This window comes from Cetorhinus maximus, chromosome 5 (genome assembly GCF_964194155.1).
Source record: "Cetorhinus maximus chromosome 5, sCetMax3.hap1.1, whole genome shotgun sequence".
NCBI lineage: Eukaryota > Metazoa > Chordata > Chondrichthyes > Lamniformes > Cetorhinidae > Cetorhinus > Cetorhinus maximus.
In genome coordinates, this window is record NC_135883.1 from 3,220,486 (window position 1) to 3,236,572 (window position 16,087).

A 16,087-nucleotide genomic window follows, 5' to 3' on the forward strand; every position below is an offset into this window, starting at 1 on the left:
CCTTTCCGATTCTCTCCTGCCCCCCCCCCCCCCCCCCCCCCCCACACCTTTCTTTCTAATAATTTATATAGATTTTTCTTTTCCCACCTATTTCCATTATTTTTAAATGTATTTCCCCCATCCATTGTTTTATCTCTACCTTTTAGCCTATTTCGATTCCTTCACCCCACCCCACCCCCACTCAGGCTATCTGTACCTTGCTCGTCCTGCTTTCTACCCTTAATTAGCACATTCCTTAGATAATATCACCACCTTCAACACCTCTTTGTCCTTTTGTCTGTGACATCTTTTGGTTATCTCCACCTATCACTGGCCCTCTATCCAGCTCTACTTGCCCCCCCCCCCCCCCCCCTTAAACCAGCTTATATTTCACCTCTCTTCTATTTTTACTTAGTTCTGTTGAAGGGTCATTCGGACTCGAAACGTTAACTGTGTTCCTCTCCACAGATGCTGCCAGACCTGCTGAGTTTTTCCAGGTATTTTTTTTGTTTTGGATTTCCAGCATCTGCAGTTTTTTGCTTTTTGCTTATTATCCATGGTTAATGCGTATGGAAAATTTGTGGCCATAGGGTCACATTTAGGTGAATTTAGGGTCTTTCAATCCGTAGCATTAACTCTTGTATTTTAAAACTAAGTTTACAGTAGTAAACTTAAGTTTATATATTTTGAGTCAGAGTAAATTTATCAACCACTGACCCTGAGAAAAATAATAAAAATGTAATGTCAAGCATTCAGCCCTCATGCAATCATTCGGGCTCGCTCTCTCACACTCTCTCTCTCACATACACACGTATCAGAAATAAGAGCAGTTAGAGCCTAATGTTTTTTTTTAAAAGTAAGAGTACACAGATTTGTCCTTTGATTGTCCTTGAGGTGTAGATTTTTACAATGCTTCAGCCAATTTGTGTTAGACGATTTCTTGGATGCGGTTAAATGTAGAAGACGTTGCAATTATTGTGAGATCTCGGTTTGCTGGTAAGTTCCTGGTAGAGTTGGCTTCTCGGGCTACACTCTTATTCCAAAAGAGAGGGAGAAAGAGCCGCCTCCAACTTATTCCCTCTGCTGAATACTTTCTTGACACCGCCCGTGTCACTTGCAATCTCTCTCTAGTGGCTTGCCAGCCTTGCCTCGAAGTACTTCACCCATTGGCCTGAATTTTTCAATTGGCAGGTAGGCTTGGCGGGGGTGGTCGTGGAGCTGATCGCCACATGCGATCGGCTCCCTGCCACCATTTTATGCGGGTGGGCCAATTAAGGCCCGCCCATTGTAAGACATGAGTCGTAGCACTCAGTGCTACCTGTGTGGGCGGGGGGAGGAGGGAGAGAGTCGGAGCCAGCGCTCTTTCACACATGTTCGCATAAGAGCACTTCAATCTCCCTGAGGCAGCTCCGTGCCTCAGGGAGATTGAAGGGCTTTTGAAATTATGAAATAAATGGATTTAAAATTTAATTAAACATGAACCCTCATGTAACTGTGTCACATGAGATGGGACAAGTTTTTATATTTCAGAAAAATTATTTATTCAATTAATAAAAGCTTTAGGAAACCTCATCCCGCTTGTGGATGAGGTTTCCTAAAAAACGTGAAGGCCATTTGGCCTTCTCACCTGCCCGCCAACCTTAAAGGTGGATGGACAGCATTAGCAATTTCATTAATTACTTACTTAATAGGCCATTTAAATATCTGTGGGTACGCAGCTGACTCAGGTGCGCACCCACCGAACGAAACATTGCGAGACAGCACGATGACGTTGGGGCACGCCCAACATCATCACACGTCATTTTGTGTCGGCGTATGGAGCCCATACATCAACTGAAAAATTCTGCCCATTGTGTGTTTCCAAGAGGTTTTGGGTGTATCTTGTCCGTGGCAGCCATTGTTTCAATATCCAGTACTTGCATTTTTTTAATGTTTCTTCCTTAGATAGTTATGAGCTTCAATGGATGTCTAGATTACAGAAAATGTCTTTCTCCCTCCACATTCCCCTGAGGGTGATTGTTTGTTTGTCACATTCATCTTGAAATGTGGCCTTGCATTTTTAAGCAGTTTGCTCTGTCTCAGTTCAAATTGCAAAAATTCCAGTCACTTGAAAATTGAAAAATCGTATTTTCAAAAATAATGGGGCATAGCTTTGTGACTGTGTATAATAAATGTGTGTATATATTATACATAGACTGATATTTATACTTCCATACAGTGTAAATCTTTGTACTCTTCCTCACTCACCACCAATTCATTGAATATAAATTCAGCATTTGATCTACCAGAAGTGTAGCATGGTATGCTTCATGTTCTTGAAAGCTAAAATGTCTTTAAAATAGCTAATGCTTTTTTTCTATACAGATGGGCTACAAAACCATAATGGTGAACTACAACCCTGAAACTGTCAGTACAGATTATGATATGTGTGACAGGCTTTACTTTGATGAAATATCATTTGAGGTAAGTTATTTTTAAAAATAAAAGTGCCTGGTCTATAATTCTCATTGTTGTCCCTTTGCTACAAATTCAAACAATGGTTCAGAAATATGATCGCATTTAATAATGGGAAGAGAATTCTTACCTGTTTCCCCTGATTGGGGAATCTAGAACCAGGGGATACAATTTCAAAATAAAGGGGAAGCCACTTAGGACCAAGTTGAGAAGAATGTTTTTTGTTTACTCAGAGGATTGTAAATCTTTGGAAATCTCTACTCCAGAGAACTGTGGAAGCTCAGTCATTGGGTATGTTTAAAATAGAGGTTGACTGATTTCTATATGCCAATGACGTTAAGGGATATGGGGATAGTGTGGGGGGGAAAAGGCATTGAAGTGGATGATCAGCCATGATCATATTGAATGGTGGAGCAGGCTCAACGGGCTGAATGGCCTACTCGTGCTTCTATGTTCCTATTCAAATAAAAACTTAAAATGACTAATATTTGTATATTAAAGGATCGTTAGGTTTTTCCAAGAATTCACATTCTGGGTTTACTGGAGTGCTCATTTCTTTAAGTTGTAACATTTTTGTAAAATGGACATTTGATATACATGTTGCATGTATATGTAAAAAAAAAAGCTTTCGGTTATAAGTAGAACATTTTTTGATTGGAACTTAAAACAAGACATGTCCTCGATCAGATTTCATGATATAAACATTCCAATCTCATCATGAATGATGTGAAGCAGATACTGTGATAGAGATATTCCATTGTACCTGGAATTGAGACTAAATTATCTGATTCTGTATAACAGTAACTGCTCACGTTTCTTGAATTGAACTCTCAGAATCAACAGAATTTTAATGGCGCAGAAGGAGGCCATTCGGCCCATCGTGTCTGTACCAAACGAGCATTATGACCTAGTGCCATTGCCCTGCCTTTTCCCCGTACCCCTGCACATTGTTTCTATTCAAATAATCATCTAATGGCCTCTTGAATGCCTTGATTGAACCTGCCTCCACCACACTTCCAGGCAGTGCATTCCAGACTCGAACCAGACGTGTGAAATTGTTTTTTCTCACGTCACATTTGCTTCTTGTCTCCCTTTTTTAAAATATTCTGCAGGATGAAGTCTGTCCCGAAGATTCAGACAATCAATACACTGTATGATGTGCTGTTATACCATATAGAACAGGGATTCTTGTTTTTGCCCCATATCTACCCTGAATTAGGTGATCTCAGCTTGGCAGTTGTGAAGTGTAACTGTTGGTTTCAGTATATCATGCGAGGAAATGGAAAATTCAGGCTACTAATTATAATCCATTGGCTCATGTTGTAAAGTATGCATGCTTGGATATCTGTTGAAGATGAGAGGACCTCATTGATTAGATTCGTAGGTGAAGAATGGGAGATCTTGTGGCTTCCATGTAATTGTATTTCAGTGTGAGTCCCCTTCAGGAGGGGAGGAGAGAATATTGAGACTCGGATTGCCAATTGAAATTACTATTCCAGTTTGTCTGAACAAATACCGCACAGGTTGGGTTAACTCTTTACGTTGCTCAAGTACTCAGTGGATTAAATAATGGCATATATAGCAATGTCCAAAAGCTAAATTGTCTAGTCCAGCAGTTTTATCTATCATAAGCTTTGTACCCATGGCAAGAAACACGTGAAAAGTCTTTCAAATAGACCACTGAGATATCTGTATAGGCTGATTTTCACTTTATTTGATGTGAAGTAAATAAAACCTTTCTCAATGCTCAGCTAAGTCATCTGTCAAACAATTGGCTTGCAAGATTTTTATGGAACCATGTAGGAAGAGTCCCACTGATTGGTTTATCACATCACATACCATCGATGCAGCAACCTGGTTGGCCTAATCATCAACAGTACCTTGGATTACTATGAATCTGACTTGCTCAAGCATTGGACCATTAAGTCTCTGAGGAATGGTTTATTTAATGTTACTTTCCTACTTGGTATAATTTGAATAATGTTCTGCCACTGGACCCAATAGCAAGAGTTGTATTAACCTGCTTAAACATTATGTTACCAATTATAACAATATACTATAACATCAATGTAACACACACAGGTATAAATAGCACATCTCAAAAATCTGTGCCTAGGGTGCATAGGTGATCAGCTTTCCTCTCATCAATAGCAGCAATATCACAAATCACCTTGAGAGTTCTATCTAACTGCAGGCTGACCTATATATTGGGTACTTCTGCCATGCAGCCACTTAGCATTCCATCCTAGAGACGTGTGTCCTAGTTCTTATCTCATATATTCTGTACACAGGGTCTGAAGGTATGATGATCTCACCCACCAGGGCATGGGATACTTATAACCTCAAAGCCTTTGCAAGATGTTTAACCCACTGAGAAAACCTCGAAGCAGGTCATGCACTAAACCTCCCTCTTTTCCTTTAAGTTGCTGTAGTTGCAGCTTTCCAGTTTTGTTCAAGCCTTTTTGCCAATTTGACCTATTTTTCCAGAGTGCTGAGTGAAGATTCTGGCTTTCTTTCTCTCAGTCTCCCAGAAAGAATTGACTGTCCAAATCTCTAATGATTTTGCATGCACCTAGAAACCAAATTGAACCCAAAGGCAACCTTGTTGCCCCTAGTGCTCTCTGGATTGGTGGTCACTTGTCAGTTATTAGAAAGCTGAGGTGGGTGGGTTTACACCTACATAGGCAGAAAGCAGGTGCCAGGCACTTCCGATTGATATGATAAAAAAGCCGCTGATAAAATTTGGTGTATCAGACTAATCCTGCCACCAGTGGAGAATGTGCCACATCAACTGTTGGTTCTACCAGTTGTAGGTACAAGTGCACTTGTTTATGCCGCTGCAGATTAATTAAGCAAACACCAGACCCTAAGTCTTTGTATATCTGGCCAGGTATCCTGTCAAGCAGCTGCAGTCCTAAACTCTGACTTTTCATATGTGTGCCAGGATTTTCTGGCCTGTTGCGGTTGGGACCCGCCGTGGGCGAGGCGACACCCCTACCAGAAGTCCCATTGACTTGTGGCGGGACCGGACAATCCTGGCGGCGGGTGGGTACAGAAAATCCTGCCCGTAGTATTTGCTAGATATCTAATTTTAAGTGTAATGGGAGAACTTACATGTGACATTTTGCAACATGCTGGATGCCTGGGTGCTGTAGATGCTGAACTTGAATGCTATGTACTAGGTTTCCCATCATCAGGTACTTAATTCAGAAAATAATATAAGAAGCTTTGAAAAAAGAAATGCTGAACTAAATTATGAGAGAGCAAAAGACAACAGCTAGAAGAACACTTGAGAGTGAACAAACCTTAAAAACGCCTTCATTATTGCCCTTATTGTCATTTCAGATTGTGATGGATATTTATGAACTGGAAAACCCAGAGGGCATAATCTTGTCTATGGGGGGACAGTTGCCGAACAACATTGCTATGGATCTACATCGCCAGCAGTGTCGAATCCTGGGCACTTCACCAGAATCAATTGACACAGCTGAAAATCGCTTCAAGTTCTCGCGAATGCTAGATACAATTGGTATTAGCCAGCCACTGTGGAAGGAACTGTCTGATACAGAGGTAGGTGTGCACGTGCTTGTTGCCATTTATTGAAAGCAGTTAAACATCTGATGTTTGCAAGTGCATTTGCTTTATAAAATATTTTTGATTTTAATCTGTTTCATAGCTAAATAAGAATCAGTTTTTGCTGAGTTTGTCATTTGAAGGATTATGGAATGTTTTCTTGACCTCATTACTGAATGGTCTCTTGTTTTTGCAGTCCTCCAAACAGTTTTGCACAAAAGTTGGTTATCCATGTCTCATTCGTCCATCGTACGTGCTGAGTGGGGTTGCTATGAATGTGGCTTATTCTGACAGTGACTTGGAGAAGTTCCTCAGTAGTGCGGTGGCTGTTTCAAAGGAGCACCCAGTTGTCATATCCAAATTCATTCAGGAAGCAAAGGTTAAACAAAATGGATTTTCTGATTGTTTTAAATTTCTTTGCTATGCTATTTTTGCCACCATAGAAGCACTGAGAGTGCTTGCTAGTCCTAATTTCTTATTTCCATGTGTAGTATTTTAGGCTTAAAGAAAGGGTAAAGTTCTCACCCACACTAATTTCCTATTTCTATCATGTGCTTAAATGTTTTAAATTTAATTTACTTGTTTGTATCCATTCCTGCTACAGATATTTACTGGGAGTGAGGATTTTTTTAAATTTAACACCACACACACAACTGGAAATATTTTCAGAGTACCTTGTTTTCATAGTGCACACAGATGCACAAATTCACAACTATCTGAGCTGGCCATTTTAGATTTAACATTTGTTAATCAAATTTCTGAGTTAATCTTGCATATCTGGAATCATTTTTTTAAATCAGGAGCTAATGGCAATAATGAATGTGAAGCCACATGTCTGGGACAGATGAGAATTCGTGTAATTGCTTTAGTCTCTCTTATTAAAGCTGGTGTGATGACTCATTTTTGTGATTTACGCAATCTTCATTATTGCCTAATTAAGCCCATCTTTATATACTTGTTAAAATAGGTATATTTTCACTATCTTTGGCATGATAAAACAGTTAATACTTTAAATAGTATTTGGATAACTTGTATGAAGCAATTTGCCCATTTATGTCATACAGGAGATTGATGTGGACGCAGTTGCCTGTGATGGAGTTGTGATAGCAGTAGCTATATCAGAGCATGTGGAAAATGCAGGGGTCCACTCTGGTGATGCTACATTGGTAACTCCGCCTCAAGACCTAAACCAGAAAACAACAGAGAGAATCAAAAGTATAGTTCATGCGATTGGACAGGAGCTACAAGCAACCGGGCCTTTCAACCTTCAGCTCATTGCAAAGGTTAGACCCTTATTGTTTAAACAATTGTGAATTGTTCTGTGTTTGAATTGCATCATGCTTGAAGGTAGGAATGGAGGAAGGCCTGCTCATTTCTTGTATTCTGCTTAGTCCAGGCAGATATTGGGCTGAATTTACCTTGTTCTATACCAACGGAAAAGTCGAGGCTGCAAGGTTTGGGAAGTTTTCTTTAACTTTGGTTCCTCAAAGTGAATTATCTTGGCCGTGGAAACTCTTTCCATTTTAATGACTAATTGTTCATGTTAAGCACTCCAAGCCACACATAGCACTATTGGATCCATCTGCAACATGCATTGACCCCACTTTCACAAAAGCAGCTCCTATAATAGTACAATAGTTTCCATTTCCCATGCCAGGCGACTTGTGATGCCTTGGTGTAAGTTTGTTAGTTTAGTGCTGAATTGGTGAGTTTTATGCTGTGAACCATGCCCACAAAAACAGGATTAAGACTGCTGAAATTCATTTCACACTCAGATCCTTGCAGGCAGAGAACACTTTCACCTAGACATCGCTAATACCTATCCCACTGCACTACTGCATTCCCAAATTCTTTTTTGCATTCCTATAACTAATATGACTAGTTATGTATAAGTGTCATCATTTAGTTTTGCATTGCATGTAAATGTTACACCAATCTCAGATGAAAACTAAAGTTGGTTAAGTATTAAATTTTATTTGGGCTGGACAGAATAAGGATATGGATTATGGTTTTCTTGATGCCTTGCTATTTAAATGTATTGTCTAGCGTGCAACTAAGCCTTATGGTTCAGCAAGATCCCAGGTTTGATTTCCTGAGCCTGCTGAATTTACTGATGTCAACCAGAGCATTGGTGGGGGCATTGCAGTTGGTCTGATCATCTGGATTAGGGAGCAAGTAAAAAGTTTCTTTGTGAATACCCATATTTCCAAAGTGAAAGATATCTAAAACTGACTATCGACCTATTCATGAAATTGTAATTTTATTTGTGCATTATACCAGTTTTTTTCACAAAAAAAGCTTGGATAAAGTTTGCCATTGGAAAAGATTAAAATCACAAACTGCCAATATTTGGATCATGTGAGCTCTTTTCATAGGATTGTATGGACTCTTTCCCCCTTTTGCTATCATGGAACCATTCAAGGCTTAGCTGGGTACTAAGGTCCTTGCCCTCTGTTGCCTAACCCTGAAGATCATAACAGTTGCCACTTTTTGTTTGAAGCAGCAATTTCTCGCATTAATCCTGAGCCAGCAGTTGACATCTATATTGTGTTGTCCTACACTCACAGTTTAACTTGAAATGGGGCTTCAGATGTAGCTTGTCTTGTTCCATTTGTTATCTTCGTGATCTTTTATAACCTGCTAAGACCTCTATGACCTGCTCTTCAAGGCTGAAGAGTGTGGATAATTTAGCTATAGGTGATTGTTAAAGGGGCAGTCTGATTGGCTGCCTGTTACACAAATTGCCTGAATATTGCTTTCTATTATCAGTCAAAAAGGAAAATCATATAAGGTATATAACGGGCAACTAATCTGTTGTCACCTGTTTAACATGATCTCCGACAGTTAAGATTGCCCCTTCTGAATTTCTCTAGCTTAACTTAGTTCTCTGATACAAGGGAATCAGTCTTATGTTCTTCCTTTTACACAGCCTTCAGGGCTTGGGTGAGTCACATGTATTTCTGATGAGCAAAATTAAACGAAACAGCCTAGGTTTGACCTCCAGAATATTATACAGCTTTAGTATGCCAGCTCAGACTCTTATTTATTTGGCAGCATAGCTTAGCATCATGTTAAAATGTTTCTCATGGTCTTTCTTTTAGTAAGTTTATTTTTGCAATATGTCAGACGATTGTTGGGAGACTGGATCACTGAAATAGCTGTTTTAACTTTGTTTTCCTCTCTATAGGATGACCAACTCAAAGTGATTGAATGCAATGTGAGAGTTTCACGTTCCTTTCCGTTTGTGTCGAAAACACTTGGAGTGGACATGATAGCCCTAGCTACACAAGTTATTATGGGTGAAGAAGTTGAGCCCGTAGGGCTAATGACTGGTACAGGAATTGTAGGCGTAAAGGTAAATTGATCTTAATATATTTGAATTACAGAATAGTAATATTGCCTTTTCTGTGCTTCTTGCTCTTCACCCTATACTTAATTTTCTTTTTGAAAAAAAGAGAAATTGCAAGTGGGCATAACTAATGGAGAAACTTAATTTCGTTGTTTGTATCTTTGTAGTTATTCTGTAATATTTCTGCTATGCCCAGAGATGTTATTAACGTTTGACTTATACAGAGTAATTTTGCTTGGATTATGAATGTACATTGCAAATGATTGTAATGAGCAGCATTCTTATAAATTCATGGGTTGGCCTTGGAACACCATTGTTATCAAGGAAATTGTAATCTTTAGATTTTAATATATTAGCTCCTGATGGAGGACTGTTAAAATCATATCTCTCAGGACTGAAGTTTTCTTTACAAAATGGAAGGACTTGGCATGATTTGGACATGTGGATGCTAACCTGGGATTTTTTAAAAAAGGTCATAAGTTCACCTTGGAGCTGTAAACAAGCAGGCCTCTTCCAAGAAATCACCTGACCTAATGGAATTTGAGGAGGTGTTTATTTGTGTCGAACTGTAAAGCGCTTTAATTAATGAAAAGCTGGGAGACAAAAATGGGAGAGAGGAAAATAACTTAAGTCATGAACTCTTTGTTTGGAAGGCAGCCTTGTTGGAGAACAAGCTGAGGAAAGAAGGCCACCTTGACTGGCTCTCCCTCTCTATTTGCCTAAAATTGTGTGTGGCTGTCAATCTGTAGTCAGAGAAACCCTCACCTGAGTTTAACTGGTCTGCATTTGTACCTGCAAAGCTGAGATCAGTGGTGAGAAATTTCTAGTATCCACCAGGACCAGCGGCCTGTCTGCACGTGAGAGAACTCCAGGCCAACAGTGTCGAAACCCTGCGGGCTTTATCCTTTATTTTATAACACCCATGCTCCAAAATCCACCTCTGCAGAGAGACTCTATGTGTTTGTCCTTTGTTTGTCTGTGTGTGTGCTGGGGGAATTCTTCGGGAAGAGATAGATAGTTATACTTCCCAATTACAATTGTGTGTACTTGCAACTTGCTAAAAGAAGTTTAGTATTAAAGTAAATTAATCATTCTGAGTTTTTGAAAAAAGCCTGGTCAGAGTCTCTCTCCTTCTGGGTACTAGAGGTACAGGTACACAATTGGCCATTTTGGTGAGGGAATTAAACATTTAAATTAATGGTACGGCCTGTGGAGTAGTGGGGTTTGATAATTTGCGCACTCCTCCCGTCCCAGTCATAACAGGACTCAAATAGATATTTCAACTGAATCAAAAGCAAAAATACTGCATATGCTGGAAATCTGAAATAATAAAAACAGAAAGTGCTGGAAAGTCTCAGGAGGTCAGGCAGCAGTGCAGAGTGAACAGAGTTTAACGGTTCAAGTCAATGACAGATTTGATGAAAGTTCATTGATCTGAAAGGTTAACTCTGTTTCTGTCTGACCTGCTGAGCATTTTAGGACATTTTGGTCCCCTTATCTATAGAAAGATATACTGGCATTGGAGGCAGTCCAGTGAGGGTTTATTAGGATGATTCTGGGTATGGAGGGATTTTCTTATGAGGAGAGGTTGAGTAGGTTGGGCCTGTACTCATTGGCGTTTAGAAGAATGAGAGGTGACCTTTTTGAAACATATAAGATTCTTAGGGGGCTTGACAGGGTAGATTGAGAGGTTGTTTGCCCTTGTGGGAGAGCCTAAGACCAGAGGGCATAATCTCAGTAAGAGGTCGCCCATTTAAGACAGAGATGAGGATGAATTTCTTCTGAGGGTAGTGAATCTATGGAATTCTTTATTGCAGAGGGCTATAGAGGCTGGGTTGTTAAGTATATTCAAGGCTGAGATAGACAGATTTTTAATCAGTAAGGGAGTCAAGGGTTATGGGGGAAAGGCAGGAAAGTGGAATTTGAGGATTATCAGATCAGCCATGATCTAGTTTGATTTCAATTGAGAAGTAAAATGCTATTAAATAATGTGTTTGTTTGTTAAGATAGGATGGTAGCTTTTGAAAACTCATGTTGTAATGTGGAAAATCTTTTTAATAAATTGTCAAACCTGCTCATTTTGTTATGTGCAATTTCATTTTTAGGTGCCTCAGTTTTCATTTTCCCGCCTAGCTGGGGCAGATGTGGTCCTGGGAGTGGAGATGACTAGTACTGGAGAAGTGGCCTGCTTCGGAGAAAATCGCTATGAGGCATACCTCAAGGCCATGTTAAGCACTGGCTTTAAAATACCTAAAAAGAACATACTGCTTTCAATTGGCAGCTACAAGGTAAATACATATACAGCGGTCAGATTATGGTTACTGTAGGAGGTTAACGTTGTACCAGTGCAATGTTGCCTTGGTTTTGAAAACCACAACAATGTCCTTTTGCCTGGAAAAAGGAGCTTGCTCCAGGGGATGGACAGTAACAGGAGGTCCCAGAAAATTCCTGTCTCCCTGGACCAACTAGTTTTGTAAATTTGTACCTCATGCACTGTGATAATGAAAATACTTGTATTGCAGAAATAAGATAACACAGAACTTCAAGAGATGCCAGACTTTTGCTGAATGATAGCACTCCAGCCCCCAGTTAGAAGGTTGTGGGTTCAAGACCTACTCCACTGACATGAATGTACAGCATGGGTTTATACTTCAGTGCAGTGCTGAGGGAGTGCTGCATTGTTTGGTGCATTGCCTTTCAAATGGAGTGCTAAACTGAGGCTGTATCTGCCCCATCAGATGGGTATCCTTTGTGAAAGAGAGCAAGAGCAGCGTCTTAACATCTTAGCCAATCTTTATCCCTTAACCAAAGCAGATTATCTGGTTACCTGTTCATAATATTTCTATTTGTGGGACCTTACTGTGTGAATTGGCTGCTAGAGTTCCCTACATTACAACTGTGACTGCACTTCAAAAATATTCTATTGGCTGTGAAGCACATAATGATGTTGTGAGATCATGAAAGTTACTATACAAGTCTAAGTTCATTTGAAGAATGGCTTTATGTAGCAGTAATCCTTTTTATTTTTTGGCCAATCTCTGCCTTGTCCTTTTTTTAAATTTAAACCTTTTTTGGTAACTATCTTTCCTAATGGCTTTCAGTATTGACAGTGAATATTCCTAATGGCTAACTATATTGTGCTCTCAGCTTTTTTTCAATTTTTTGCCAACACATCTACTCAAACTTCACATTACAACATTTTCTTCAAATTTCAGAACAAGAGTGAGCTGCTGTCCACAGTACAATCTTTGGAGCAACTTGGATATAGTCTGTATGCAAGTTTGGGTACAGCAGATTTTTACACTGAGCATGGGATTAAGGTATGAATATTGTATTTTCATCTGGGATTTGGAATAAGCCATTTAGATAAAATTTGGAATAGCTTTAATTAAGAAAACAAAGGGGTAAAATTCACCAGAAAAAATTAAAGCTTTAATGGCTGGTAAACCTTTGGGGAAAATATGATATAGAATTAGTTGACTATGTTATCAAAATGCTGCACAGATTAGTGCAACTGATCAATTCTACTTTATGCAGTTGGCCATTTGTAGTTGGTAATATGCAAATTGCTAGTGTCCCTGATGCAAAGTGTATCTCTGGTTCAGGATAGAACTTTTTTTAACCATACTAAATTGATAATGGCAGAAGTGCATAAAAAATATATTTGAATCTTTGTGTTTGAAGTGGGGGCATGTTGGTACAGGATCTTTTCTCTTGTCACCTGTTGTCATTAAAAAGCATTACCAGGCCAAATGCTGCATGATCAGTTGCAAAGCTCCCTTTGCTTGACCCCAACAATGATTTATTTTCTTTGCTGCAATCTCAGAAGAGTAATGTTTCTTAAGCAGTGACATTTTTTATGGTACCAAGAGAAGACTGTTGCTGAATTGTGGATGGTTTTGTGTCACAGAGACCACTGACTCATTTGAGACCTGTAGCTGGCTGAAGAAAGGGTTCTAGTTTTATTCTTCTAGGCTGAATTTGAGTTCTGGTCCTGATGCTGAAATCTTCGTTAAGCATTCTCATTATCTCAACCAATGTTTGAATTTTTTCTAGCTAAACCCCTGTAATTGACTCTTTTTGACTTGTTCCTTTCTTTACAGATTAAGGCAGTGGACTGGCCATTTGAAGATTCTGACAATGGTTGTCCTTTGAAAGAGAGGCATAGAAGTATTGTGGACTACCTAGAAGAAAATCATTTTGACTTAGTTATAAATCTCTCCATGAGGAACTCTGGAGGACGGCGTCTTTCTTCGTTTGTTACCAAGGGTTACCGTACCAGGCGATTGGCTGTAGATTACTCTGTTCCTTTAATTATTGATATCAAGTGCACCAAACTGTTCGTTGAGGCAAGTTTCCTGATAAAGTTTTACTTGTGGGAGTGCTGTTGTTTCATTCCCTGACAAGCCTGTTTAATCTGTTAATTGGTGTAACTTCTTTCTCTAGGCTTTGCGGCTGATAGGCGATGCTCCTCCAGTGAAGACTCATGTAGATTCTATGACTTCTCACAAATTGATTCGCTTACCAGGTAATGACAGCTGTAATGTTGCTCTCTGCACTTTTTAGTCAGTATTTGAGTTGTGAGTAACTCGTCTATGTGGCTATTGACATTTGATCAATAATTAGATGTCTGAGAAAACCTTAGATTTCGTAAAGCTGGTATGAATAGTGAAGACAAATTGTTTGTATTTGTGGCAGTGTTCCTTGTAATGCCGTATGTATTTAAAAGTTTCTTGCCTATACATTTTGCATCTTAAGGTTTGATTGATGTCCATGTACATCTTCGTGAGCCTGGTGGAACCCATAAAGAGGATTTTGCTTCTGGCACTGCTGCAGCTTTGGCAGGAGGAATTACCATGGTGTGTGCTATGCCAAACACAATCCCAGCAATCACAGACCATACCACCTTCGCTCTTGTACAGAAGGTAATTAGTACTTTTAATTTTCACTTTATTTTAAAGTGGAAGTTCAGATATATTGAGTATTTTTGAATTCTAGCCAGATTTTGGGACAAGCAATATTTATGTTTAAAATTGGCACATTTTTGCTTTTTTTGTTTGTAAATGCTTTGATGAAGCAAATTGAACTATTGGCTGAATAATTCGGCTCTGACTAGTACGAAAAGAACCAATGAATTTTCCATTCTATTTGGAGGAACCGAAGGGAAATAAATGCTTCTGGTCTTGTGATCAAGCATTTTGCTTTTACGTTGTTAAAATTAAATGTGTATTTTGCTTTTAACAATAGTTAGTTATAGGTCACAACTTTTTTAATTACGAAAATTTGATATCCTGGCATAATCTTCTCCCTCCAGTTAGCAAACGCTGGTGCTCGGTGTGACTTTGCATTGTTTTTGGGAGCATCTTCAGACAATGCTGATGTTTTGCCATTGATGAGCAATTCTGCTGCTGGTTTGAAGATGTATTTAAATGATACTTATTCAACACTGAAAATGGACAACGTATCCTTATGGATGGAGGTAAAGTGGATTTAATTTTCCTGATTTGTGAGGTTCAGATTCGGGTCTTGGTGCATTGCTTAAACAGAGCTCAGAAACGTAGCGGTACTTCCAATTTCCAGATTAAACTTTTAGTTTTTTGAGACACTTATTAAAATGCTTATTAAATGAATCAGTGCCCAAACACCTCTGTCTAAATTGACCCAACATTTAGTTAATTGCTGCCTTTTCTTTATTTAGCATTGTTTGTAAGTGCCTAAAATCTGATTATTTAACTGCCCATTTTTGCATTATAATTAATTCCTCCTGTCCAGGTGGGAAAGCCATTTTTTGAGTTTGTGTTGCCTTAATTTTTCTCACCAATTTTATTTTTATCTTGAAGATATTGACTTTATGTCCAACCCACATGATCAGTGTTAACGGGGCTTTTTTCCGATTTCCTCTTCTCTTTTTCTCCCCCCCTCCCCCACCCACCACCGTACCACATGCACGCACAGAATGGCTGAGGGGCACTGAGTCAGCAGCAGCATGTGTACCACCATCAGCCTGAATTGAGTTAGCTCTACAGATTCAGGATTGGAACTGGAGCCTTCCTGCATAACTAACATTTGTTACTCTTAGTTTGAGAAGGTGAGGGAGCAGTAAGGAGGACAAGCGTATCAGTTGTTCTAATTATTGAATATTATTGCACTGGCCTTGCAACATTCGCTTGCAATCTCTGAAGAACAGTCCAGACTTGCACTGATATCCTATGATCTTTGTGGTGGTTTTGATTTGTAGTCATGTTATGAAATTCTCCATGGTCCCCATTATGGCCTTCAGTCCCCACCTTACCTGAACATCCAGTGAACATTAGATTGCATGATAATATTTGCTCTAACCGAACTGAAATTTTCTTTTCTTCCTATTTTGTAAAACTTAACCATGTGGAAAAGAAATACTCCAGACAATTCTATAAGCATCTTTGTGGACAGGCGTTCACAAACTGTGCGCTGCAGGACAAGATTTTGGGGTTGTGAGCTCTGAGGCCATAATGGCAGCCATGGAGCGGAGACTGTTGGGAATGTCCCGGGATCGGCTCCAAGGCCCCATGGTGCATGCACGTGATTTTTCTTTTTCCCCGGCTCCGTGTCTGCTGTGAACGCACCTGATTTTTTTTTTTCTCTCTTCTGGCTTACAGCTCACTGGGATGGGAGGGGAGTGAAAAGCTTCGCTCAGGCAGCCTCAGAGACGTCACATTGGAAATTAGATGTGCGCTATTAACTACACTGCCA

The 16,087-nt window shown here is 39.5% G+C and overlaps 1 protein-coding gene across 1 annotated transcript in view; it reads left to right on the plus strand.

Moving 5' to 3' along the window:
- cad (carbamoyl-phosphate synthetase 2, aspartate transcarbamylase, and dihydroorotase) overlaps positions 1–16,087 on the plus strand; it is a 95,003-nt gene that overhangs the window by 42,129 nt on the left and 36,787 nt on the right. Inside the window, exons 18-28 of the mRNA XM_078541429.1 lie at positions 2,344–2,442; positions 5,779–6,003; positions 6,203–6,385; positions 7,071–7,289; positions 9,194–9,361; positions 11,461–11,643; positions 12,571–12,675; positions 13,459–13,704; positions 13,802–13,883; positions 14,114–14,280; positions 14,670–14,834. Coding sequence (XP_078397555.1) covers positions 2,344–2,442; positions 5,779–6,003; positions 6,203–6,385; positions 7,071–7,289; positions 9,194–9,361; positions 11,461–11,643; positions 12,571–12,675; positions 13,459–13,704; positions 13,802–13,883; positions 14,114–14,280; positions 14,670–14,834 — 1,842 coding nt within the window. The remainder of the gene's footprint in view (positions 1–2,343; positions 2,443–5,778; positions 6,004–6,202; positions 6,386–7,070; positions 7,290–9,193; positions 9,362–11,460; positions 11,644–12,570; positions 12,676–13,458; positions 13,705–13,801; positions 13,884–14,113; positions 14,281–14,669; positions 14,835–16,087) is intronic.